Consider the following 25,489-nt stretch of genomic DNA (forward strand, 5'->3'; position numbering starts at 1 on the left):
CAGCTGAGGATTCGACTACGAATTCAGAATAATAAAGTGAGCATTACCATTCCATGGGATCGTAGATTCGACCATAGAATCGGAGTAATTAAGGTTTATCTATTACCATTTATGAGACCAGTTGTGGATTCGGTCATGAAATCAGAGTAATGAGATAATATAGTTATTGATATTCTATGAGATCAAGCTGTGGATTCGATCATAGAATCAAAACAATTGTTATTGTCATTCCATGGGACCAGTCGTGGATTCGACCATGGAATAAGAGCGATTGTAATTAGGAATAATTAACTTTGTGGCTCTATACTAGCACAGCAAGCTGTCTAGGAGCATTAATTATCCCGATATGAGCTTGTCGGTAAGTCATATCCTTTATATAGTCAGGGTAAACTCGTTGTTCGTTCCTGAAGACGTTATCACTCTATACTAGCAGAACAAGCTTTCTAAGAGCCGTCCATCTCGTGATACTATATAGAAATAATCACTGAAAGTGTTCAGTATTCATGAGATATGCCGTTGTCCAGTCGTGAGACTACATATCTACATGTACTCTGAGAGAAAGTACTCTCCGTTGATAATTCGATGAGAGACCCGTGTCTCGATACTCGCGTCTGATTGTTGAATCAGAGCTTCGTATAATTATGAGTTTACGAATTTAACCTTTGTCGAAAATCCGCCATCTACAAAATGTTAAAGATGAGTACTTATATGTTCGATTTGATTTTGTAGGTGAATCTTCAAATTCATTTGCTGCTGATGATGATTATCACTTCTTTTCAGTTGATTTTCACTAAATCTTCCAAGAAGAAGTGATGATGATGTTGAATTAGATTTAAATAATCAAGATCTGTGTTTCTAAAGAATAGATCTAGCTTTTGAAATCATTTTTCACTGAAAAAATCGATCAGAAATCGTATCTTTCTCGGCCTGTTTCTTCATCCGAGAGAGAGCAAAAGAAAATGAGAGAGAAAAAGTGAAAAATAAAATGAAAATGAAATCCAAACCTAGTTTTATTACCTATATATATTAAAGGGCAGTCTTGGTATTATTATACTCCCTCCGTTCTTTTTTAATATGACAGTTTTGTTTTTAGCGAAATTTAAGGAAATTAAGAGAATTAATCATTGAAAGTGGTCCTCATGACACTTGTCAATAAAAGAAGTGAAGTGAAATGGTCCCCATGACACTTGTTAGCAAAAGAAGTAAAGTGAAGTGGTCCACATGACACTTGTCATCAAAAGAAGTTAAGAGAAAAGTGGTCCCAAAAAATTAAAATAACATTTGACTTTCCCAATTAGGAAACTGACCTATTTTTTTGAAACTTTTATTTATAGAAACTGGCCTATTAAAAAAAACGGAGAGAGTAATTATTATGGATAACATTCTCATTAGCAAGTACTGAATTCTAAAGTTTCGGTCTAAAAATATCAAAATGAAAAAGAATAAAGCTGCTTGTGAAGGATCCATTTCGTGCGGTTTCCATATTTGAAACCATATAGCAGTGGGGTTGTAGTATTTTTCACTTTTCACAATCCGGCATATTTTCAAGTCGCACTAATAATTTGGCTTGGTGGTAATCCGAATACTCACTAGTTCATAACTCCACGGAATCATCAATACCAGAGTTCATAGCTCCACGGAATCATCAATACCGGAGGACTGAGTTATTCGGTTCCATGGCATTTCCTGAAGCAACATCTGGTTTTGAAGAAGAAGGGAATGAAGCAGTGCCTTATCACCCTTCTGCTCCTGCTTCTGAGGTAACAAACAAAAACCCTAAACCCCAATTCCTTTGCAAAATTGACATAATTTTATCTGATGAAAAAGTAGGGTTTTCTTTATACAAGGAACGGGTTCGATTCTTTGCCCTAATTTGAAAACCACAGTCGTCTCAAATGAGTAGTTCTGCATATGCTCATGATGCTGAGTAGGTTTTGAGGTGATGATTTATGGTTTTTTCTTTTAAATTTCTTTACAGTTATTTGATGACTCAACAACTACGATTGATCCAAGTTATATAATCTCATTGATACGGAAACTTCTGTTGCATGTTCCTCACAATGTGAGGGATAATCGTCCTGATGATGGAGCGGGTGCTCGTTGTAATGGTTTTGTTGAAGGTTCGGAGATGGTTAACAGTCAGGAAAGTACACCTGCTGTGGCTAATTCCAATGTCCAAACCTGTACAGACAATGAAAGTGAGCCCATGGATATTCCTAATGATGAAAATGAAAAGTCTTTTGAGAACAAAGGAGGTGAGATGGATAGTTCTGAACGTCGTGAAATTTTAACGGAGGAGGAAGCTTGGGAAGAGTATGGTTGTGTTTTTTGGGATGTTGCTGCAAATAAAACACATGCAGTTTTCATGGTACTTGAAATTTTGGCTTCCATCTATGTTGGTAGTAGTTATTTGAGGATTTATTTCCGTTGTGGTTGGATTTGCATTTTTGGTTTTTCATGACAATGTGGTGAACGTGTGAACAGGTAGAAAACCTTTTACTTGATGTGCTTTTGGCAAGTCTGGCTATTTCTCAATCTGTGCGGGTTATAGTAAGTTAGAGAGGCTCATATCAACTGATTTTGATCTGATATGTTGTTCTCTGGTATTTTCACATGACATGAAAATTTAGTACTGATTGACTCTGGGACGTTGACACTGAACTTTTGGTTTTTCGCTGTTTTATGTAGGAAATTAACCTGGGTATCCTTGCAAATCTTGCTTGCCATGAGGCTCCAAGAAGCAGTATAATCTCTACAAATGGACTGATTTACGTAATTGTAGATAAGTTGTTTGTAGATGACTCCACATGCCTGTCTGAAGTTTGCCGGTAATAATGCTTGACTATTCACTGGCATATTACATTTCAGAAAGTTGATTTAGATAGCAGTGATTCCTATTTACTCTGCAAGATTTATATAAGTCTTATTAGTCATAGGTGTTGGGAGTTAGTGCGCTTTGTGTTGTATGCGGACAATAATATCCTACTCTTCTGCCATTGATAACAAAACACTTATTCTATCACCCTGTAGTTGACACTTTATCCTGACTATGTTGCCACAGGTTCTTAACTTTGGCTCTTCGACATAGTGGATCTGTCACTTGGGCTGAAGCATTGAGAAATGAACGTGTTCTGCTCCGTATTTTGTGGGTTGCTGAGAATACACTTAATTCTCAGCTTTTGGAAAAGGTATTTCAAAGAATACTTGTGTTCTAATCTTATTTGAATATGTTATGTGTTTGTGATCGAAACCAGATGTAAAGTCACTTGTTTTGCACAATTAAAAAAAATAACAACTATCATCTACTGATTCAGAAGTTAATGAACTTATCATTCAGCTGATGATTCATGTTCTTATGCAATAGTTCTCTTTAACTGTTCTATCCATCAGCAATAACTGCTGATTTCAAAGCTGTAAATAAAAATTAGTCATTTGCTTGAGTCTGCTATGATTTGTTGAAAATTCACTCTTTACTTTGAGCCTGATTGCGGAGATGTTGGGTATGCTACTTTGTATAGGTTCGAGAAATTCATAATGTGATGTCCTTTGCAGAGTGTTGGTTTACTGTTGGCAATGGTAGACAATCAACATGGAGTAACAGTATTCCTTCTTCCACCACTGATGGAGTTGGGTTTGCCGAACAGGTTGATTAATCTGTTGGAATTTGAGGTGAAAAGCTTATACAGTGACAGAACACCTGACAGGTAGTACGACAATCGAGTTTTTCAAAATATCTCACACTATAAATAGGCCTGATGGCTTTTATTTGTATTTCGTTTTCATATTCAGCCATGTTGCTCAGGTTTTCCTCCGCATCTTTAGTTTTTACTTTTCGTTGTTATTATTTTAGTATCTTACACTGGTAAGTTATCTACCTAAGAGTACTTCATCTTTAGATGGTCTGGACTTTTACAGACTATCTTCTGTATACTTGTGACTTTACATTTTGTTTTCTGATGGTATACTTATATTCTGCTTCAGGTTCTTCCCGTCGGTGAGTATTCAACACCGTTAGCCCAGAACAGGGAACTTTTGAGGTTAGTTGTTGATGTGGTAAAGCTTCCTGACAAGGCCGAGGTATGCATTTTTCTTCTTTTTGATGACGTCACATGCGTTCTACCCTGTAAGCGGGACTGTTAGTAACGTCAGGACTCTGAAATGTATTTCATATGTGCTCTTTGTTGTAGGTGTCCAACTCCTGCATCACTGCTATAGTCTTGTTTGCAAATTTCCTGTCCGACAAACCAGATTTAATTTCTGATGTCTTACAAGGTAATATTTGGTTTTTTCCCATATGAAATGGCTTGCTAACAGCTCTGACTTGACATTTGTGGCATCCTCTCTAGATGTTCCATTCTTACAGGGTTTGCTAGATACCCTTCCCTATATCTCGGACGACTCAGAAGCACGCCATGCACTCTGGAGTGTTGTGGGGAAGCTGTTACATGAAGTTCGTGAACATGTGATACCTCCATCACTTCTGCTCCAATATGTGTGTTTTCGTTGAAAAATCCGATTGTATAGAGGAAGACTTGATTGATCATAGGGAAGAAGACCTGGGTGAAGAATATATGAAGTCAGAGGGGTTCGATATAAAACGGAAGGAGAGTTTCATCTGTATCCTGCTTTGTGTATGCCAGGATATTTCTTGTACTTCCTGTTCCTGCAATTGTTGTCATTTTTTGCTAGTATTTACCTTCCCTCGATTGTGTTTTCCTTAAATCCTTGTTACAGCTAAACAAGATTGCTATGATTTTACAATATTGGTCATCTGTAAGCCACAGCGTTCCTGAAGCAGACGTTCCAAAGAACGACCACCCTGATGACGGAGTACTAAAACATCTGATTGAATGTTGTAGATCAAACCTTGTGTAAGTTTGATTTGCCTAAAATGGTTTTGTTTATTATATCTGTCATTTTTTTTTTGTTATGCAAATCCTTCTGCTTAGATTAAGTCGGCCTTTTTCAATTGCAGATTTCTTGAATAAACAACAGGGCAACTTCTTGGACTTGTGTCTTGTCTCAGACTGCATATCCATACCGAGTCGATGATGTACAGTAGAGGATTACTGTAACAGTAATATGTATATCTTGAATGGATCAGCTACTCTTTTAATCTTTTCAACTAGTACTGTAAATAGAGTGAATAGAGAGGAAATGAGAGAAATCAAACAGAAACCCGAGAGGTCATATCTATTTGGTGGGCATATGCCTAAACTGGAAATTCTGTTATTATTTCACATGATATACAGATCCATCTTCTCTTTTGCCTTGATGATGTTCTGTTTTCATGAATATACACATTGAATTACTATAAGCAACTCTAAATACATTGATACTCAACTACGGTAAGTACCTCTACTGATCAGCAACCTGAATGTTCAATCTTCTAAGCCAGATGGAATGAAGAATCATGTGGAAGACATCAAACCTTTCAGGCGGTGAGTTCACTTCAAAATGTCTTCGAATTTTAAGCCCTCTTTGTTGCATCTTTATATACCGCCTTTGAGATATACTTGTTAATATTTTCTTCAGGTTTGGTATCTCATTTACAGGAACCACAACGGAAAACGATCTCCAATTCAAAACATCACCAAAAGGAAGCGCATAATAATCATTTATCAACACAGGAACACAGCCCGCATAGAATGCTTCCACAATTCTTGGGCTTGCAACTTCGTAACCACTTGGACAAATGCAGAACTTGCTCTTCTTCATCATGTCCTGGTATGACACATGTTTCGGCAGGTACTTGTAAACCCTGATATCATCATCTTTGTTGAACCAATTATCTAAAAGAATGGGTCTGACTGGGCCGTGTAGCCCTCCAGCAAAGAATGCCAATATTGGCCTGTGAGACGGAGATGGCCCACCAAGCCAACCTTTTGTATCACCAGTTCTTAAGTTGATTTCAGGAATAGAAACATCCTTGGAAGGCCTGAATCCTTCTGAAGTATTAGCATTGCAGAGAGCTCTTATGGAATTATTGAACATATGAGGTACATATTTTGATGTCATTGGCCCCTGTTACATAAAACAGGGAAGGAACAAAGTCAGGCAATGACCATACCGGAACTTACTGAACATGACACTATCGAATAAGATCCGGACTTTGTTGCGGTGAACAAAGTGGTGCGTTTTGTTGACCCCACTTCAAATGGGGAAGAGCTAAATTTGATAGGAATCCACCAACATCTTGACCATAATTTGGTCTGACCCAACTTCTTCCAATGACGGTAAGAGTCATTTTGTTTATGAAAATCTGTTTCACTTGTGATCATTGAAGTGCCTTCTCATATTAAATGTCTAATATGATGAATCAAAAGTAACCTAGCATTCTCAATGCAGGAGGGAAGAGTGAAGAGGAAAGAAAGAGTAAAATGTTAGTTACCCAATCATGGCAGGAAAGCATGAAATGATCAGCTCCAAGACTTCTATTCCAGAACGGGTATCTTGATCCAATGACATTGACATAGTCAACTACGGCTTTCTTGATAGGTGTGATATCATGTGAGTTTGGCACATAGACAAACCGAACCATCATTGTTATACTGAAAGGTAGAAAATAAACGTGAGCTCTTTCTGGATCTCGAGTGCGAAACCGACCTTGCATCTCCATCTGATGAATGAAATTTCCCTCCATTGAATATATACTCTTGCAGGGACCACTATGAAACAGTGGTGGATCTCCTTCTTCATATATAAAAATCTTGAATTGTTTCTCCATTTCCAAATAACTCCTGTAATTTATGAAAAATGCACTATCAGTGTTAATCATCTGACTACACCAAAAACAAGGTCATTAAAGAAGGAAAGCTTACAGCATACCTATGGAACGCATGGGAGTTCCAGTACATTGGCCCTACTGTAATCAAATTTGGGTCTGGTATCTGATCATTTCTATACTTAGAAGCTTCTCTTATTAAAGCCCTAGCTTTCGCAAGACCTAATTCAAGGTGTTGCAATTTGCTATCCGGTACTTTCTTCTTGAACTTAATTGCCACATGATCATCAGATAAGTTTGTGAAACTTTTAAATAATCCCTCTTGCTTTAATTCCTCATCCTGCATAGTTCATTTATGATTAAACTCCGAAACAGCAAGTTTAATGTTCCACACTGAAATCAAATTTTCACACACATGACTGTACTGACATAGGCACATAGTTTTTGCATATTGACATTGTTTCCATCAACTCAAACAAATCAAGAAATAAACATGGAAGTGTCATCAGAAGATTAAAGAACCTCGTCTCCCAGAAGCCCCAAGTGATTTAACATTTACTGAATCATAATACATAGGTGAAGACGAATTTATGACTTTCTAATTAGAGAGAGAGGAGGGATAATTTTAAAATTTTAAAATTAGTTTGTAAAACATACTAATAACCACAAAATTAAGCAATGTAAATAGAAATAAATACTTCATCAAAAAAAAAAAAAAAAAAAGAATATGAGTCTCACAAGTGGTTTATGGATTTGAATGGTTTCTTTGGCAAGTACTGACGGAGGAGAAGAATGGTTGAAGCTGGCTAGATCTTCTTGTGATGAAAGAGCTTTTTCTTTATGATCATATTGATGCTGATAAAGACCCATCATTTTTTTGTTCAAACCATGATCCTTACTTTCTTTAGCTATTGATGAAGAACTGTTAGAAGAAGAAGAAGAAGAATAAATCCCAGTCCCTGTCTTGACCCATGGAGAATGTGAAACTGAAAACCAAGAAGAGTTACTAGCAGCCTTATTTGGACCCAATACAGAAACAAAACCAGCTGATATGAGAATCAACGGAATTATAACCAACATAAGCATAAATGATGAACAAGATGGACCCATGCTGCTGCAGAAGCTAGAGCACTCCTTCATCTCTCCCTCTCTCTATTAGAAATTGTGTTGTCTTGTTCTAAAATAGAGTCTATACATGCTCTACAGTTCTTCTCATTCTTCTATCCCTCAGGCCTCAATCTCCGTTCTCTAATCTGACTTCTGCTGTCTGTTTATTATAATCAGTTTATGTAAAACCTTGTTGTTAATGTTAAAGATTCTGATGAGAGTTGTATTTATCTGTTGTGGGTTTTAAATGTAAACTTGTAATCAAACATCTGTCATATTTAAACTGATATCAGCCTTTCCAAGCCAAGTGTCAATACATATAAGGTCCCACCACCATGCAAATCCTTTTATTTCCATCTGTATCCTATGCACTTTCTCATCTCACTCAACAAGCCTTGCTTTAGCATCTAGTCTATGGGAAGTCAAGTCGAAATATCAATCTAGACTAGACTAGGGAAATTAGTTAGTCAACGTCAATGTATAGAGAAATCAAATTAATTGGTTAGCTTGGCTCGCTGCTATTAATTGATGTTTTTCTCAATAAACCAAAATTCAGCCGTTAATAGGCATTTTTGAGACCAGTGATTACATTAACTAGGCACAGTTACCTTTGGCACACACCTAATAAGCAAATAAAAAGAGCCGAGTAATTTACTTGAATCTCTGTTTAGTGATAGTTCCAACAAATTACACTTGTCGTTTATTGGGGAAAGTTTCATGAAAAGAGCATTTATGGTAAGAACGAATAAGAAAATAGTTTACTGACTTTCCAGTTTGCTTATCTTGTTGCGCTATAGTCACTGTTTTGGGTTTCCTATTTGATTCCTTTACTACTTCTGCTCTACTCATTAGCTTGACGTAACTGTTTATTAAAAAAAAAAAAAAAATTAGCTTGACGTAACTAATTTAGTTTGGCTCATGCAGAAATTTGGTCAGGCCCATTATTTTTTAATTGTGGTCCTAGGATGAAATTGTGACACCATGTGGAGAAAAGTTAGCAGATGAGGAATTGTTGGGTTCGGAAACTGTGGTTAGAAAGATCAAGCAGTAACCACCTCATGTGGATTTTATACAAGAAAGGGATTCAGATTTCAGAGCAAGGAGGTACCGAGTGAGCATTTTGATACTGTAGCCTGAGGGTGTACTTTGAGTATGTTTATGCTTCTAGAATTCATTGGCTATATTGAGAAACTTGCACTCAAATTGATTCCTCATACTTATACGAGATTATCAGAGGGTTAGTCCTCGCAGGAGTCGAGTGTAGTTCAGTTTTTGCCCGTCAGTCGTGGAGAGTCTGAAAGAAACTCTTGAACTCCCGGTTATTGGTAAAAAAAGAATAGAATGTTGGGGAATTGGTTGTTTTGGGGAGTTATGTATTTTTGCCTCACTACAAATCTTTCAAAAGAGTAGAGATTTTGGAAGAGTCTCCCAAACTCCCTAAACTCAAAACACCAAACTCCCTACACTCTCTTACACTCCCTCAAAATTTCCAAGATTCAAAATACATTAAACTCTCTCCAACTCACCCGTGGACTAACCCCCCGTATATTATGGAATGTCATCCGTCATGGATATACGAGCGATTTAGTTCAGTCTTATACTAGAATGATGATTAGACGGTGGTCGGAAATTGTAGTTTTAATTTTCAAAAATGTTAACTGGGTGAAAAAGACACAAATTTTTTTTAATCATATATATCCATTACTTTAAATTTTATTCTTTATCATATCATTTTCTTTTTCGTATTTATTTTTTCACAAAATTGGTATAATAATCCTAAAACAACAATTTCTGAGTAAAGAAGACATTAAAATTTGATATTGTTTAAATGCCCTAGAATTAAAAAGATAATTTTCTATTATCCATTTTGGGCAATCTGCCCAGAGACAGTAAAAAGGTGTAGTAATAACTGACCAAAAATGCCCCTAAACAAGTTGACTTTTGAGACTAAAATATATGTTTCCCTTAACAAAAAGCAAGTTCTGGTTTTGGAATGCAGATCTGAAGCAAACTAGCTTCTAACTTCTTTATCCATTAGACGTTCGAGTTTGAATTACTATCAGATTCTTAATATTTGTTCAATTATGGTAAGTTTTATTCTAATGATTCGAACAAATTTTGATACATATAGTTTAATTCCAATTTTATTCAATTCAAAACTGATTTTGTCCAATTTTGATTTTGTTTTCGTTTGATTGAAAATTTTATATAAAATTTAATCCTTTGATTCATTACATTTAGAAGTTTCAGTAGCTATCGATGATGTGGGTTTCTATTGATTTTCTAGGGTTATCTAAATTCAATACCAAATTAAGACTAAACATTCAACATTAGCTTTGTTTTAGTGTAATTTAGTTCTGAATCAATCCTACGTTCAATAATAATATAATTTTCAATTGTTTGCAATCTTATTTAATTTTCATATTTATGTGATTGGTGAGTGCCTGAGTGGTAGTGGTGGTGGGTGGTAAGTGATTAGTGGTAGTGGATGGGGGTGGTAGATGTTGTTAGTCAGTGGTGGGTGGTGAAGATAGTGAATTATACTGGTGATCAGTGTTCTCATTAGTAACTAAAACCTAGATAAGAATGAAATTATCAACACTGATATGTCTAAATTCATCTTGTGTTGTGAAGGTTGAGTGGTGAGGTTAGTGAATGTGAAAGTGGTGGATTGTGCAGTGGTGAGTCTTGAGCGGTAAGGGTGGTGAGTGTTAAGTGGTGGGTGATAAGTGGTGTGGTTGGGGAGGAAGATGCTGGCGAGGATGGTGGATTGTGCTAGTTTGTCCATATTGGGCGGTGAAGGTGGTGGAATGTGCTGGTGGTCAATGTTTAAATGAGTAAGAAACCTAGATAAAAATGAGATTATTAAGTTAATTCGTAAATGGAGACGTTTGACTATAAGAACATTGGTTCTTCTTCGGGATGGATTTCTACTTCGAAATTCTTTGTGGGGATAATGCGTGTATGGTTGGTGTTAACTTTTCATATACAAGAGCCTTTTATGATAGTTTCTAAAGACACTATCACAGATCTCTAAAAGCCATACTTTTTTTTATTAAGCATCTAAAAGTCATACTTGGTCTTATATTTTAGCATTCCCGTAACCCAACCTTCTTATTTTAATTAGTATGTTAATATGTTGTTTCTTACTTGTATGTACACTTTTTTGTATGAGTTGCTGATGTTAGAGATCATCTTATTACAACTCATTGCATACATGGAAAGGTGTGCAACATGATTTAACAGTGAACTTCTTTCCTTTGTATGAACAACAACATAAGATGGGCTACATTATTTGTTGTTTGGGGAAAATACTGAATTTGTGCTTGCTAAGTCATGTCTAAGCCAATGTGTTTATGGTATCACCTACGGTTGTATATCTCATAATCGAAATTTTGTCTGTCAAGAAGAGAATGTTCCATTTAGTAATGTAATCCAGTCAATCGCACTGGAATGTGTACGCTACTGCTACATTTGTAAGGGAAATGTATTTATGAAATATATGATTTTGTGGGATATTTGATTTTTATCTGGTTGTATTGATTGATATATGAACCTTGATGTCTTTTTTGTTTTTTTTAATTGCTTTAAAATTTTTATGATTAAACTTCAATGAATTCATGTGCATCATGAATAATACCTTGACGAAACTCGTTTCATCTTGCATGTTCTGACGAAAAATAAGTTTGTTCAAGATGATACTGGTTTCATCCTGCATATTCTGAAAAGAAAAAAAAATTCATCAGGATCTAACTGGTTTCATCCTCTATATTCTGACAAAAAGTATATATTTTCTTCAGATTTCATCCTGCATATTCTGATATTAGATTATAAGAATAGTGGTCAAAGTAGAGTATACAAATAAAAACTTTAAACAAACTGCACCAATAAATTTATTGTATTGTAAGGCTATAAGCGCCTTGATACATTCCGCCTTGCATAATTTCCTTCTTTGAGCGTACTTATCATATTCCAAAATTCTATCTTCTTCAATTCTTCCGCATGTTTGGTTGTGATTTCTAAACCTTACCTTATAAATTCTTCATCAGTTTCGCCAACCACCTTCAAATCATTCATGTGCTTCATTCTTAATTCATCAACATCCTTCACATCATGCCTGTACTTTGTTTTTAATTCAGTACTCTTTCCACTTTTGCTTCCTACAATAATATCAAATAATTTAATTCATGTAAACTTGGATGAAACAATACGTCACCAATTAAACCTAGATGAAACTGGTTTCATCCTTGTTAGAGCATAGCTCGGTTGAACCCACCAAGCGTTGGTATGTCAAGTTTGGTTGTCATGTTTTAGTGAACCAAAACTCATTTAAAGAGTCTCTTGATTATGTACTAGAGTCAACTTCGTATAGGTTAGCTTGAAAGTATTAGGATATGAGACATTACAAGTATTACATGGAGACTTGAAGAATGTGAAGAAGTACGGAGCTACAACGATGACATCATCCTTCCACTTGAGGTTATTAATATTTGACTTGAACGGTTTCATTCCCTAACATATCTTTCAAGTCGTACATATTGAAAACATAACTGCGAAGCTATGAATGATTATACTAGAGTTAGACGTAGTATTAAGGAATACAATACGAAGTATAACGCTTATCTTTTGAACTTCGTATATAAGACATCGATATAATTGTTTGAATGCTACTGTGATTATGTATGGGTATGAGATGAAGATTTCATCTCAGGAAACAATGTTTTACATTCGTTTAAAGGAAGTAAATTCATGAACTTTTTTTGTGAATCAAAAGGGAAATCGCTAGGCTTATTGGTATTGTTATTCATTGCATATCTTTTGAACTACCAATATGTGTGATTAGTATAACCGCTCATGACTTGCTTATGTTCTTGGTAAAACTATTTACAAGGCTTGACTTTTGTATTGGTATGACTTTTATTAGTGAAACCGATCTTAAGTAATCACCTGAGATGGTATGATCGATTTAGTGTTATTGGTATGACCAACTCTAGGCAAAGGGGAATAGATCCTAGTAAGAGGTGCAACCGATCACAAGAGGGGAATCGATCCTTGTAAGAGGTGCAACAAGCTTCTAGTTATTGGGAACCGATCCTATGAACATGTGTAGCACGTTTTTAGAAATTGGGAACCGATCCTATGGACATGTGCAACAAATACAAGTTAGATACCATATATATGTGGGAACCGATCCTAGTACCTAGTCAATCAAGTTTTGGTAATTAGCGTGACTAATTATAGTACCCACATTGAGGTAGAACCGAAACTTGTTTTGGTAGAACCGTGAAACCCATGTTATGTGATTTGATAGGATAATCAATCATATAGTTCTTGGAAATCAGACGAACCAATTCTAAACTTGTTTGGAAGTGTGGAAAATCAATTCCAAGATTGTAAGTATGAAAAAGGACTTACAAAGTAAAGATGTCGACATACTTTGAACATGTGCAGTAACGCTTATCTTTTATTGTTCAAAGATATTCCTTAATATATAAAGGAGAATCCCGAATTGAAAATAAATTGAGAATGTTTTAATTAAGGTTTTTAATTTTATATTTGGAAAATAAAAATTAGTGATGTGCATTTACTAGTTGGAGATTTTCTAAGAGATTTCGGTCAATATTTGGACAAAGCATTCCCAGGAATTATGGAAACCGAATTTGAAATTTATTGTATATCTTGAGAATATATTCGGTTTTGGAAATTCCTTGGTGTCCAAACTTCCTTGGTCTATAAATATCAAAGTTTGCATTTCAAGCAAACTAATCCTCAGAGCCAGCAAAACTACCTAGTTGTGTTGTTAATGGTGGAGCCGCCTATTCGGAGAGGAAAGTAACCTAATTAGGTGAAATCTCTTACGGTCGCTCGGTTTAAAGACTTCCTTGGGATTGAGAAGCTCTATTAGTACCGTTGGTGGGAAACTAGATAATTGCGGTTTATATTTTGTTTTTGATTGACTAACGGTTGTTGAACTTTGATTGCACCTAGTTTGTTTATGCTTGAGAATCTTCTCTTCTGATATAAGATTCACTCAAACTAGATAGAAGTTTCGACGGGGATATTTAGACTGTTTTTAGATCTAAAGACGTCTTGTGATAATCCATTGTTAACAGACTCCGTTCTGTGTGTGATTGATCACAAGAGATTCAAGTTGATTGTGTGCGGGTGTTTATTGAAGATACAAGAAGACTTTGAAGATTTCTGAGTTGGGTTCATAATCTTTGGTGTGCACAATACTTGTTTCGGGTAAAAAGGATCCAACTATAATCGGTTTATCTTTGTGATAGATTTGATTGATTAGTTGAATAGATCAGCATCAATACAATTCTTTGTGATTCAAAGTATTGATTGCAAAATCTTAACAATTACTTTGGTAGTTGTTAATGGATAGATCTAAGGACCTGACAAAGGAGTTTATTGGGATAAATGGAAGAGCCTTTTGTCGAACTCATATCACTTGGTTGAAAAGAGTTGTTACTGAACAGATTTGTTGTTCCTTTACTGTTTGGAATAAGAACCAAAGGAATTGTTCCAAGTACATGACTTATTACAAGTTGGAGGCGTGGAAATACAGACGGAACTAGGTGAACTATAGGTTTAGTTGCTTGGTCTCAACTATACGAAGTTGGTTTGATTTTGTATAGCGGATTAATCCTGAGAGTATTCAATTCTGGACAAGGTCCCGGGGTTTTTCTGCATTTGCGGTTTCCTCGTTAACAAAATCTTGCTGTGTCATTTACTTTTATTTTCTACAATTATAATTGTTGTTATTATAATTTAAAGTAAATTACACAAACGTTAATTCCTATTTACTTGATAGCAATTCTATCGTGTTTGGTTAAGTCCGAACCTATTATCAAGTAAACATACTTCGTTGTTGTATTGTCTAGATCTTGTATCCATATCCAATCACACAAGTTATCTTGTTGTCGTATTGTCTGGATCTCTTATCCATAGACGATCACACGAAGTGTGAACCGAGTAGTTGTATTGTCTCGACTCCGTATATAGACAATCACTTTCGGAGAAAGGACTTATAGGTGAAAAAGTTTTAGATTGAGGTATATTTGGGTACCCTCATCTTTTCAATCTTAGTTTAAACATGGATGAATAAAAATTCAACTCAATTTGAAACACGATGATACCAGTTTTATCCTAGTTTAAACTCAGATGAAGATAAATTCAACTTAATGCAAAACAGGATGAAACTAGATTTATCCTAATTTAATTTTGGATGAAAACACATTCAAATCAATATAAAACAGGATTTTACTAGTTTCATCTTGTAGATGGTGGATTTTCAACAAAGGACAAAACCGTAAAATCACGATACTGCATGCTTCTGACACGACTTTCAGGCATGTGATGATTCATATTTTACGAAGCCATGATGAATATTTCTTTCAAAAAGGATCCACTAGTTGAGCGTTCGATCCCTGGCATTTCATTGTGCCCTCTATGTAGAATAACGTAATTGGGCGGTTCTCCGTAAGATTGAGAGCAATAACGCCTTCAGGACGTCGGTGACACTCACTGTTCCCTGACTATGTAGAGAGACCGTGTATAGATCCAACGGTTCTCCGTAAGATTGAGAGAAATAACGCCTTCAGGTCGTAAAAGAACACCTGTGACTCCCTGACTATGCACCATTCAGAATGGATGTGACGCTAATATCCTTTCTGCAATAGATTAATTCTGTCGTGCCATTCACCACTGAATTCCCAGAATGATCTATTTTTGCTCATATTCCACGGTCGAATCCACGGCCTGATCTCATGGAATGGTAATAAACAATTATCTTTTGCTCCAATTTCATGATCGAATCCACGACTTGATCTCATGGGATGGCAATAAACAACTATATTATATTATCTCGTTACTCCGATTTCATGATCGAATCCACGACCGATCTCATGGAATAGTAATATGTAATTTTATTATTCTGAATTCATGGTCGAATCCACGGCTGATCCTATAGATTGATAATAAAAAAACTATTCACTTTTATTACTTAGATTCATGAATCATTCTCCACTGAATTTCATAAATTAGTAATAAATACTCAATAATCGGGCATCTGGACTACCACTGAGTAAGCCCCATAAAATGGTGCAAGTGTACTCGACAATGATGCACGAACGAGCACCCAAATTCACGAATGAGCATGCGAAAACATGGAAAAATGAGGAATCCTGCATAAAATAGGAGAGAGAAAAATAATAACATTAAAATAATGAAGAAGCGCCCATAGGCCAGGCCCACTGGCCGGCCGGCCGTGCCTTAGTCGTGGCCGGTCCCATGCTTCCTCCATTATTTTTCCTAATTTTTGTTGCTTTCATGAACTCATGAAGACTCCTCCATTCTAACAACTTTCCTTGTTTGAGCAAAACTCATGGTTTCTTCATATTTTCATGGTTTCTCCATATTTTCGTGGTTTCATGAAAAATAATAATATAAAATAGGGAAAGGTGTTGTGGGACCACGCAACTTAGCCAGCCGGCCATACCCTAACCGTGGCCGGTCCCACAACTTGCAATCCCTAATCTTTCATTAATTGTTATTTTTCGCATCTAGTGAAACTTCCCTGTTTCAACAAATATCATGGTTTCTCCTTATTTTCTCAAATATTGCGCAAACCACGAAAAAGCCAAAAGTCAACATGGTCACACGACCGACTAGGTCACTCACGAAAATATATTAAAATATTATTATTTTAATATTCACAAAATATTGATCAAACGAGCATACTTGCTCATTCGAGAAAAATCGAGGATTTCAGTCAAAGATCAAACTCTTCTGAAAATCCAAAATATTGCTCGAACGCACATCATCAAATATTGAAACTCTCAGTACGGAAACACGGACATCATGGTAACACATGCATGCCTTCTTGACCGACCAAGGTCATCCCTAGGGCTTGCACAAAGCCGGTCCCACACGTTTTCACACTTTTGACCTAATTTGCGCAATCACTCATATTGGGTCCAAACTCTTCACAACCAACTCAGAGTTTGTGCAAACGCCCATCAGCGGTCCCACAGCTACCAAGGTCCGGTCTCATGCCACCTTGGTCGGTCCTTCACTTTTCTATAATTAGGTTTTATCACCTAATGCTCAATCCAACACTATTTCAATAAATGATGAAACCGACATTAATCGTCATTCCTTCACCAACTGGACAACTCAAGACCCTGGTGTACGCTCACTCGAGCAATTGGGCATCACATGGACATCCATAGTCTCATGTGGTCGGTCCCTCCTTCGCTCATGACCTATTTTCAGCAATTCGTCGACTAATGAGTAATTGATCAAAAATTAGGGTTTTCGAACAAACGCTCAACAAATCATTATTCTGAGCAAGTTCAAACACTAAATAAATTTATGTTAATCCATCAAGAAACACGCGGATTAATTATATAATATTCGGTAATCTACCAATATTTTGATTAATATTTTATTGGGTCACATCCCCAATAAATAAATAATTCGTCGAATTGAGAAATACTTGCTCAGTTGCTCGAATATTGATTTACTATCAATATTCAGTAATTTATCAGTAATTCGTCGAATTGAGCAATACTTGCTCAATTGCTCGAATATTGATCCAACTATCAATATTCAGTAATTCGTAGAATTGAGCAATATTTGCTCAGTTGCTTTAATATTGATTCACTATCAATATTTAATAATTTACCAGTAATTCGTCGAATCGAGCAATACTTGCTCAATTGCTCGATTATTGATCCAACCATCGATATCCAGTAATTCGTCGAGCAATACTTGCTTAGTTACTCGAATGTTCTACTGAGCAATTCGTCATTCATGCTCAATTCAACAAACCCTAGACTCATTGTCTAATCAGTCAATGTGACTAATCAAATACACATCTGTCATGCAGAGTCCACGATTCGTGAGACATCAATCACGTCACATGGGGGATATCAATTAGGGTTTTGTTCTGGCGGCCTACGGCACGTGAATTCATCCACGATGAGAATGTGAGTAAGTCGTGCAACGGTTGAAGGAGTTAGCAAAGTAGTGGGTGGACGGTTAACCAAGTCTCTGCATGACCTGGAACTGGTTTCACCACGATCTTCCACTTTCCCACTCTTTCACTCAAGAAACCGTCACACTTACAGGGATCAGGGTGTTCATCATTCTTGCAATATAAATAGGTCCAAATCGAGGACAACAGGGGAGGATCATCATTCGTCAACAACTCGATAAAAACTTATTCACAGAACTCAACTTCAGCAGTTCATCAAATTTGCAGAAACCTTCAACACATCCACAATCCTTGATCATCATTGATCCAACACAATTCTCAGCTTCCCTCCTACAGATCAACCCATCTCCCTCTTTGTGACCGAATTGACTCTGGAACGGTCATTATCTGGGTTTGGGACAGAGTCCTACAGATTGATCTCTCGAATCTAAGCACTCCCTTTACAGTGCATCTGTGTGAGGTTCAGCAGTTTGCTCGGTTGAGGAGTCTTGTTCACACGCTCGATTCTTCACTTTCCTAAAAAACCAGCAAACCGTTTTTCCCCATCCACAGATTGGAGACCACAGTGGGAGATTAATCTCTCGGTCGCAATTTCACATTTTCACAATATGGATGTGTTAGAGAATAGCTCGGTCGACCTCGCATGCGTTGCTATCTCAAGCATGTTTGTCAATGTTAGTGATCAAAACTATGAGTCTTGATTTCTAGCCTACATAGCTAAGTCTCGTACTAGGATAGAAAAGTGTAGTTGAGCTCAAGAACTTCATGGCGATTCATCATACAACGACAAAGATCTACTCAAGGAACCGTGGAACTTCATCAATAAAAAGGTATGTGGAGACTTGAACTTATCTATCACTCAAAAGTCTATCTCTTCTATCTCCTATTTCTTATGAGACAAAAGTCGTATGCTATATAGACTGGATCATACACATTTTATATTTCGAGCCGAGTATATCTCGCCTATCTATATCTCGAAATCATGTGTTGGTAAAGCGTTTCGCTTTTATCAAGTTTATCTTCACCTAGTGACGAAAGTCATGAAAAGTTTCAATTACTTTGAGAATTGCTCTGACGTGAAACGGTCTGTGAATAACGGCTATATAACGTCCTCTGAGAATGTCTCAATGATTGGAATGAGAGTTTAGATTACATAACCATGTATTTCTTAATCCGAAGTTTTCGAACTTTTTTGATTGAGAGAAACCGGAGGAATTGGCTTTGCCTAGTCCGCGAACTCAGTCCGCGAACTGACAGAAGTTCTTGTACCGAGAATTTCCGATGGGATTTTCCAAAAACTCGTTTGCGTGTAAGTCCGCAAACTGGCGAAAGTCTCTTTGCCGAGATTTTCTGTCGAGTTTGGAAAACTCCACCGGTTGTCTTAAGTCCGCGAACTTGTTTGTGAGCTTAAGAGGTTATGATCTAAAGATTTACTCTGAACATGAAACTTAAATTACTAAGGAATTCTTTATGCAAACCATGACTATAAAGTTCATGAGCCGATTCTATCGAATCGAATCATCTTTGTTTCAATTGTGTCTTGTGTAGTTACATAAGATCTCACAACAATTGAACAACTCTTTAACTAGTTCATTTGAGTCAATTGAACTAGTTATGGTGAAGAAGAACAAGGTTAATATGAAATGCTCATATGGTTAACCTTTTGGGTTACTATGTTGAACCAACATACACGTACACGTTTGGACATGGTTTTCACAAACCCAGTAAACGTCTACCCAAGTGTGTGATTGATTAATCTAGGCTGTTCTTCGGGAATATAAGACCGGATTATCAATTGATTCCTGTTCACCTTGATTTTATATCTTAAGATGGAACAAAACCTAGGGTTTATCTGTGGGAGACAGATTTATCCTTTGATAGACTTTTCTGTGTGAGACAGATTTGTTTATTATCAAGTCTGCGATTTTGGGTTGCAGCAACTCTTGGTTGTGGGTAAGATCAGCTAAGGGAATCAAGTGCGCAGTATCCTGGTGGATCAGAGGCGTAGGAATAAAACTGTACCTTGGATCGGTGGGAGACTGATTGGGGTTCAACTATAGTCCAGTCCGAAGTTAGCTTATAGTAGGCTAGTGTCTATAGCGGCTTAATACACTGTGTATTCAATCTGGACTAGATCCCGCGGTTTTTCTGCATTTGCTGTTTCCTCGTTAACAAAACTTCTGGTGTCTGTGTTATTTCTTTTCCGCATTATATTTTATATAATTGAAATAATACAGGTTGTGTGTTCGTGATCATCAATTGGAAATCCAACCTTTGGTTGTTGATTGATATTGATTGATCCTTGGACATTGGTCTTTGGTACCGTCCAAGTTATTCATTGTATTTGATAAAGACTCGCTATTGATTTTAGCTTGAGTAAAAATCAAATCAAGAGAGAGATATTAACTCCTTGAGATACTTTTATCTAGATTGATTCTGACTGTCTAGTTGATTCTCTAGCAAAGTATTTCGGATTTAGTCCATACAGATTGCTAAGCGAAATATTGGGTGGTGTTGTTAGACCACCGCTTTTTCAATTGGTATCAGAGTAGACAAACACGCTAAGACCTTATCAGTCAGTGTTTGTAGCGATCTGACTCTATGGACAGAGGTGCTATCTCTATTAACGTACCACCAGTCTTCGATGGATCCAATTACTTATGGTGGAAAATCGTATGCGAGCTTTTCTTCAATCCCGTGATTTTCAATCATGGGTATATCTGGTTAATGGCTATGATGCTCTCGTTGTGGCAGTCGGTGATGTAAACGTTCCCAAACCTATTGGTGAATACTCCGCTGTTGGGATAACTGCTGCAAAGAAAAATTCCGACGGTTTGAATGCTATCACACATTCCATTACCCCAAATCTTCAGCATCATGTGACAAACTGCACTAGATCTAAAGATGCTTGGGATATCTTAGAAACCGTATTTGAAGGCAACTCCAGTGAAAAGGATGCTAGGCTTCAAAACCTTAATTCCGATTGGGAGAACCTTCGTATGGAAGATGAAGAAACATTTGATGAGTTTAATCACAAAGTGTCTGAAATTGTTAATGCATCTTTTGCATTGGGTAAGACTATTCCTGAAAAGGACATTGTGATGAAAATTCTCAGATCGCTTCCATCTAGATACGAGTCTAAGAAGCATGCCACCGTTGAGGGGAATAACCTCGATAAGCTTTCCAGAAATACCTTGGTGGGAAAGTGAAAAAGCAGGGGTCTAACAACACCACCCAATATTTCGATTAGCAATCTGTATGAACTAACCCCGAAAAACTTTGCTAGAGAATCAACTAGACAATCAGACTCAATCTAGATAGAAAGTATCTCAAGGAGTTATTATCTCAATCTCTCGATTTGATCTTTACTCAAGCAAATAGAAATCTGCGGGTCTTTATCAAATAGAGATAACTTGGACGGTACCAAAGACCAATGTCCAAGGATCAATCAACTACAATCAACAACCAAAGGTTGTATTAGAGAAGTTGATGATCACGAACGCACAACCTGCATTATTTCAATTATATAAAATATAATGCGGAAAAGAAATAACACAGACACCAGAAGTTTTGTTAACGAGGAAACCGCAAATGCAGAAAAACCACGGGACCTAGTCCAGATTGAATACACATTGTATTAAGCCGCTACAGACACTAGCATACTTCAAACTAACTTCGGACTGGACTATAGTTGAACCCCTATCAATCTCCCACTGATACAAGGTACAGTTGTACTCCTACGCCTCTGATCCCAGCAGGATACTGCGTACTTGATTCCCTTAGCTGATCTCACCCGCAACCAAGAGTTGCTCTAACCCAAAATCACAGACTTGATAATAAACAGATATGTCTCACACAAAAAAGTCTATAAAAGGATAAATCTGTCTCCCACAGATAAACCCTAGGTTTTGTTCCGTCTTTAGATATAAAATCAAGGTAACATGAACCAATTGATAATCCGGTCTTATATTCCCGAAGAACAACCTAGATTAATCAATCACCTCTCTACAATCCTTCCTGACTACACAAGCGGATTGTCGAGGAATCACAAACAGTGAGACGAAGATGTTTGTGACTTCTTTATCTTGCCTATCGGAGAACTCTCACGATCTCAAGCCAATCAATCGATTGTACTCGTATGATAGAAGATGCAAGATCAGATCACACAACTACGATAAAGTAGTATCGGTCTGGCTTCACAATCCCAATGAAGTCTTTAAGTCGTTAACCTGATTTTAGAGAAGAAAATCAAAGGTTAATGGAGATCGACTCTAACGGGCGCACTAGTAGCACACAGACGTGTGGGGATTAGTTTTGCACAATGCTAGATGTCTCCTTTATATAGCCTTCAAATCAGGGTTTTGCCTTAGTTACAGAGAAATCATTATTCACCGTTAGATGAAAACCTGATTTAGATTCAAGCTAATATTTCTCAACCGTTAGATTGAAAATTTAGCTTGTCATACACACTTGGGTAGACGTTTACTGGGTTCGTGAAAACCATGCCCAAACATGTACGTGTATGTTGGTTCAACATAGTAACCCAAAAGGTTAACCATATGAGCATTTCATATTAACCTTGTTCTTCTTCACCATAACTAGTTCAATTGACTCAAATGAACTAGTTACAGAGTTGTTCAATTGCTATGAGATCTTATGTAACTACACAAGACACAATTGAAGCAAAGATGATTCGATTCGATTGAATCGGCTCATGAACATTATAGCCACGGTTTGCATAAAGCATTCCTTAGTAATTTAATGTTTCATGTTCAGAGCACATCTTTGGATCATAACCTCTTATGTTCACAAACAAGTTCGCAGACTTAAGTTAATCGGTTGAGTTTTCCAAACTCAGCAGAAATTCTCGGGATGAGAACTTCCGCCAGTTCGCGGACTAAGCACACAAACGAGTATTTGGAAAATCCCAGCAGAAATTCTCGGTCGATAACTTCCGACAGTTCGCGGACTTGGCAAGCCAATTCCATAACCTTCCCGATTTCTCTTGATCAAAAAAGCTCGAAAACTTCGGTTCAAGGAATACATGGTTATGTAATCTAAACTCTTATTTCAATCATTGAGACATTCTCAGAGGACGCTATGTAGTCGTTATTCACAGACCGATTCACGTCAGAGCAATTCTCAAAGTGATTGAAACTTTTCATGACTTTCGTCACTAGGTGAAGATAAACTTGATTAAAGCGAAACGCTTTACCAACACACGATTTCAAGATAAAAGATAAGTAATGAATGCTCAACTCGAAATGTCAAATGTGTATGATCTAGTCTATATAGCATACAACTTTTGTCTCATAAGAAGTAGGAGATAGAAGAGAGACTTTTGAGTGATAGATAAGTTCAAGTCTTCACATACCTTTTTGTTGATGAAGTTCCACGGTTCCTTGTATAGTTCTTCGTCGTTGTATGATGAATCGCCATGAAGTCCTTGAGCTCAACTACACTTTTCTATCCTAGTCCGAGACTTAGCTATGAAGGCTAGAAATCAAGACTTATAGTTTTGATCACTAACATTGACAAACATGCTTGAGATAGCAACGCATGCGAGGTTGACCGAGCTATGCTCTAACAATCTCCCCCTTTGTCAATTTTAGTGACAAAACTATTAATACATATGAAATATAAAAAAGATAAACTTTAGTGGCTCCTATTCCATAGTCTAATCTTCAACTTTCCTTGAAATCTTCGTCCTTCCAAGTACTCCAATGATCCCAAAGGTTGTAAGTTTAGCACCATCGTTGTTGAAGATCCGTAGCTATAACAATGATAGAAATCGAGATTCTCGATCATTATTATACAGTGTCATAGTATTATAATATAACATCAAAGTCCAATTGTATCACGACTTTAACAATAATACTACGGTGATATGTATCACTCCCCCTTAGTCAATGCTCCATCTCGATCATGGAAACCACTCCCCCTTACACAATGATCCGAAAACCATATGTATTTGTAGTGTGAACTACAATATTTCTCCCCCTTTTTGTAAATAAAATTGGCAAAGGTACAAGAATGGGATCATAATGAAATTTCCACAAGAGACATTTCATGACCAAAAGAAAAATACATACCAACTTAATTTAGATGCAATCTAATAGCCGAAGCTAACATCATTCATTAAGGAGTTTTAAGATACAAGATAACCCCTATAAAATTCCACAGCCGCAATCCCCGCAAGATATTACCATTAAGCACAAGTTCAAAAGAACTCTCCCCCATTTGATGTCATTCCCGAGAGAACAACAAGAGCGACCTTAATTTCGAAAGAAAATAAGGATTTTTGAAACTCTAAAGAGATACTAAAAAGATAACAACAACAATCCTACAGAAACTGACTGGAAAGTATCTACCGGGGTTTCAGACTCAATTTCCCAAAAGATAAGGATAAGCATAGGGGCAAGAGTCAATGAAACGTTTTAATGAACCAAAACAACACCAATAGACTTCCGAAAGTGTTGAAAGGTTGCAGTGTCTAAGGGTTTGGTGAGAATATCATCCAATTGTTGTTCGGAAGGCACAAATTCCATACTGATGATACCATTTTCATAAAGATCACGAATAAAATGGTACCTTATGTCGATGTGCTTTGTTCTTGAGTGCTCAATAGGATTCTCAGTAATTCGAATCGCACTGGAGTTATCACAAAAGATTTTCATTATCCTAGTATCAATTCCATAATCAGCAAGTATTTGTTTCATCCATAGGAGTTGAGTACAACATGATCCGACATTAATATATTCTGCTTCACATGTAGACAGGGATTGAGAATTTTGCTTCTTGCTATGCCATGCTACAAGATTGAGACCTACATAGTAGAAGCCCCTTGATGTACTTTTTTTTGTCTTCTACACAACCTGCCCAATCAGCATCAGAATAAGCAGAAAGATCAGCATTAGTATCAAAAGTATACGAGAGACCATACCAAGAAGTGTGATTTATATATCGTATGATTCTCTTTGCAGCTACAAGATGAGATTCTTTTGGATCCTCCTGAAACCTGGCACAACAACCAACACTGAAAGCAATATCTGGTCTAGTAGAAGTAAGATACAAAAGGCTACCTATAATGGATCGATATAATTTTTGATCCACTTTTGCTCCTTTCTCATCCCTGTGCAATTTACCAGTAGTAGGCATAAGAGTCAGTTTAGGAGATAACTTATCCAGACCAAATCTTGACACAAGATTACGTGCGTACTTCTCTTGGGATAAGTAAATACCCTCCTTATGTTGTTGAATTTGTAATCCTAAGAAAAATTTTAACTCACCAACATTGCTCATTTCGAATTCTTTAGCAAGGGAGACTTGAAAGTCTTTTGCAAATTTTTCAGAGGTTGATCCATAGATGATATCATCTACATAGATTTGAGCAACGACAACATCTTTCTCACTCCATCTGGTAAAAAATGTTTTATCAGCTCCTCCTCTTGAAAATCCTTTTCTAATAAGAGAGGTAGCGAGTTTCTCAAACCAGGCTCTTGGTGCTTGTTTCAATCCATATAACGTCTTTTTGAGCTTCATCACATGATCATGGAAATCAGGGTTTTCGAACCCTTTAGGTTGAGCAACATAGACTTCCTCTTTTAAAATTCCATTCAAAAACGTTGATTTTATGTCCATCTGAAACAATT

At 36.7% G+C, this 25,489-nt stretch overlaps 2 protein-coding genes across 2 annotated transcripts; one reads left to right on the forward strand and one right to left on the reverse strand.

The window, feature by feature from the left end:
• Positions 1-1,483: 1,483 nt before the first annotated feature.
• On the forward strand, positions 1,484-5,346 carry LOC113312010. The gene is made up of 13 exons (XM_026560787.1): positions 1,484-1,760; positions 1,979-2,368; positions 2,485-2,550; positions 2,689-2,828; positions 3,062-3,188; positions 3,553-3,704; positions 3,790-3,802; positions 3,851-3,862; positions 3,982-4,077; positions 4,188-4,272; positions 4,347-4,617; positions 4,735-4,871; positions 4,976-5,346. The coding sequence occupies exons 1-11, from the start codon at positions 1,677-1,679 to the stop codon at positions 4,505-4,507; spliced, it is 1,326 nt and encodes a 441-aa protein (XP_026416572.1). The 5' UTR covers positions 1,484-1,676; the 3' UTR covers positions 4,508-4,617; positions 4,735-4,871; positions 4,976-5,346.
• On the reverse strand, positions 5,125-8,057 carry LOC113314407 (probable glycosyltransferase At5g03795). The gene is made up of 4 exons (XM_026563204.1): positions 7,463-8,057; positions 6,829-7,064; positions 6,392-6,740; positions 5,125-6,024 (listed from the first exon to the last, which is right to left on the reverse strand). Exons 1-4 carry the CDS (start codon positions 7,862-7,864, stop codon positions 5,359-5,361), a joined length of 1,653 nt encoding a protein of 550 aa, XP_026418989.1. The 5' UTR covers positions 7,865-8,057; the 3' UTR covers positions 5,125-5,358.
• Positions 8,058-25,489: the final 17,432 nt, after the last annotated feature.

This window comes from Papaver somniferum, chromosome 9 (assembly GCF_003573695.1).
Source record: "Papaver somniferum cultivar HN1 chromosome 9, ASM357369v1, whole genome shotgun sequence".
NCBI lineage: Eukaryota > Viridiplantae > Streptophyta > Magnoliopsida > Ranunculales > Papaveraceae > Papaver > Papaver somniferum.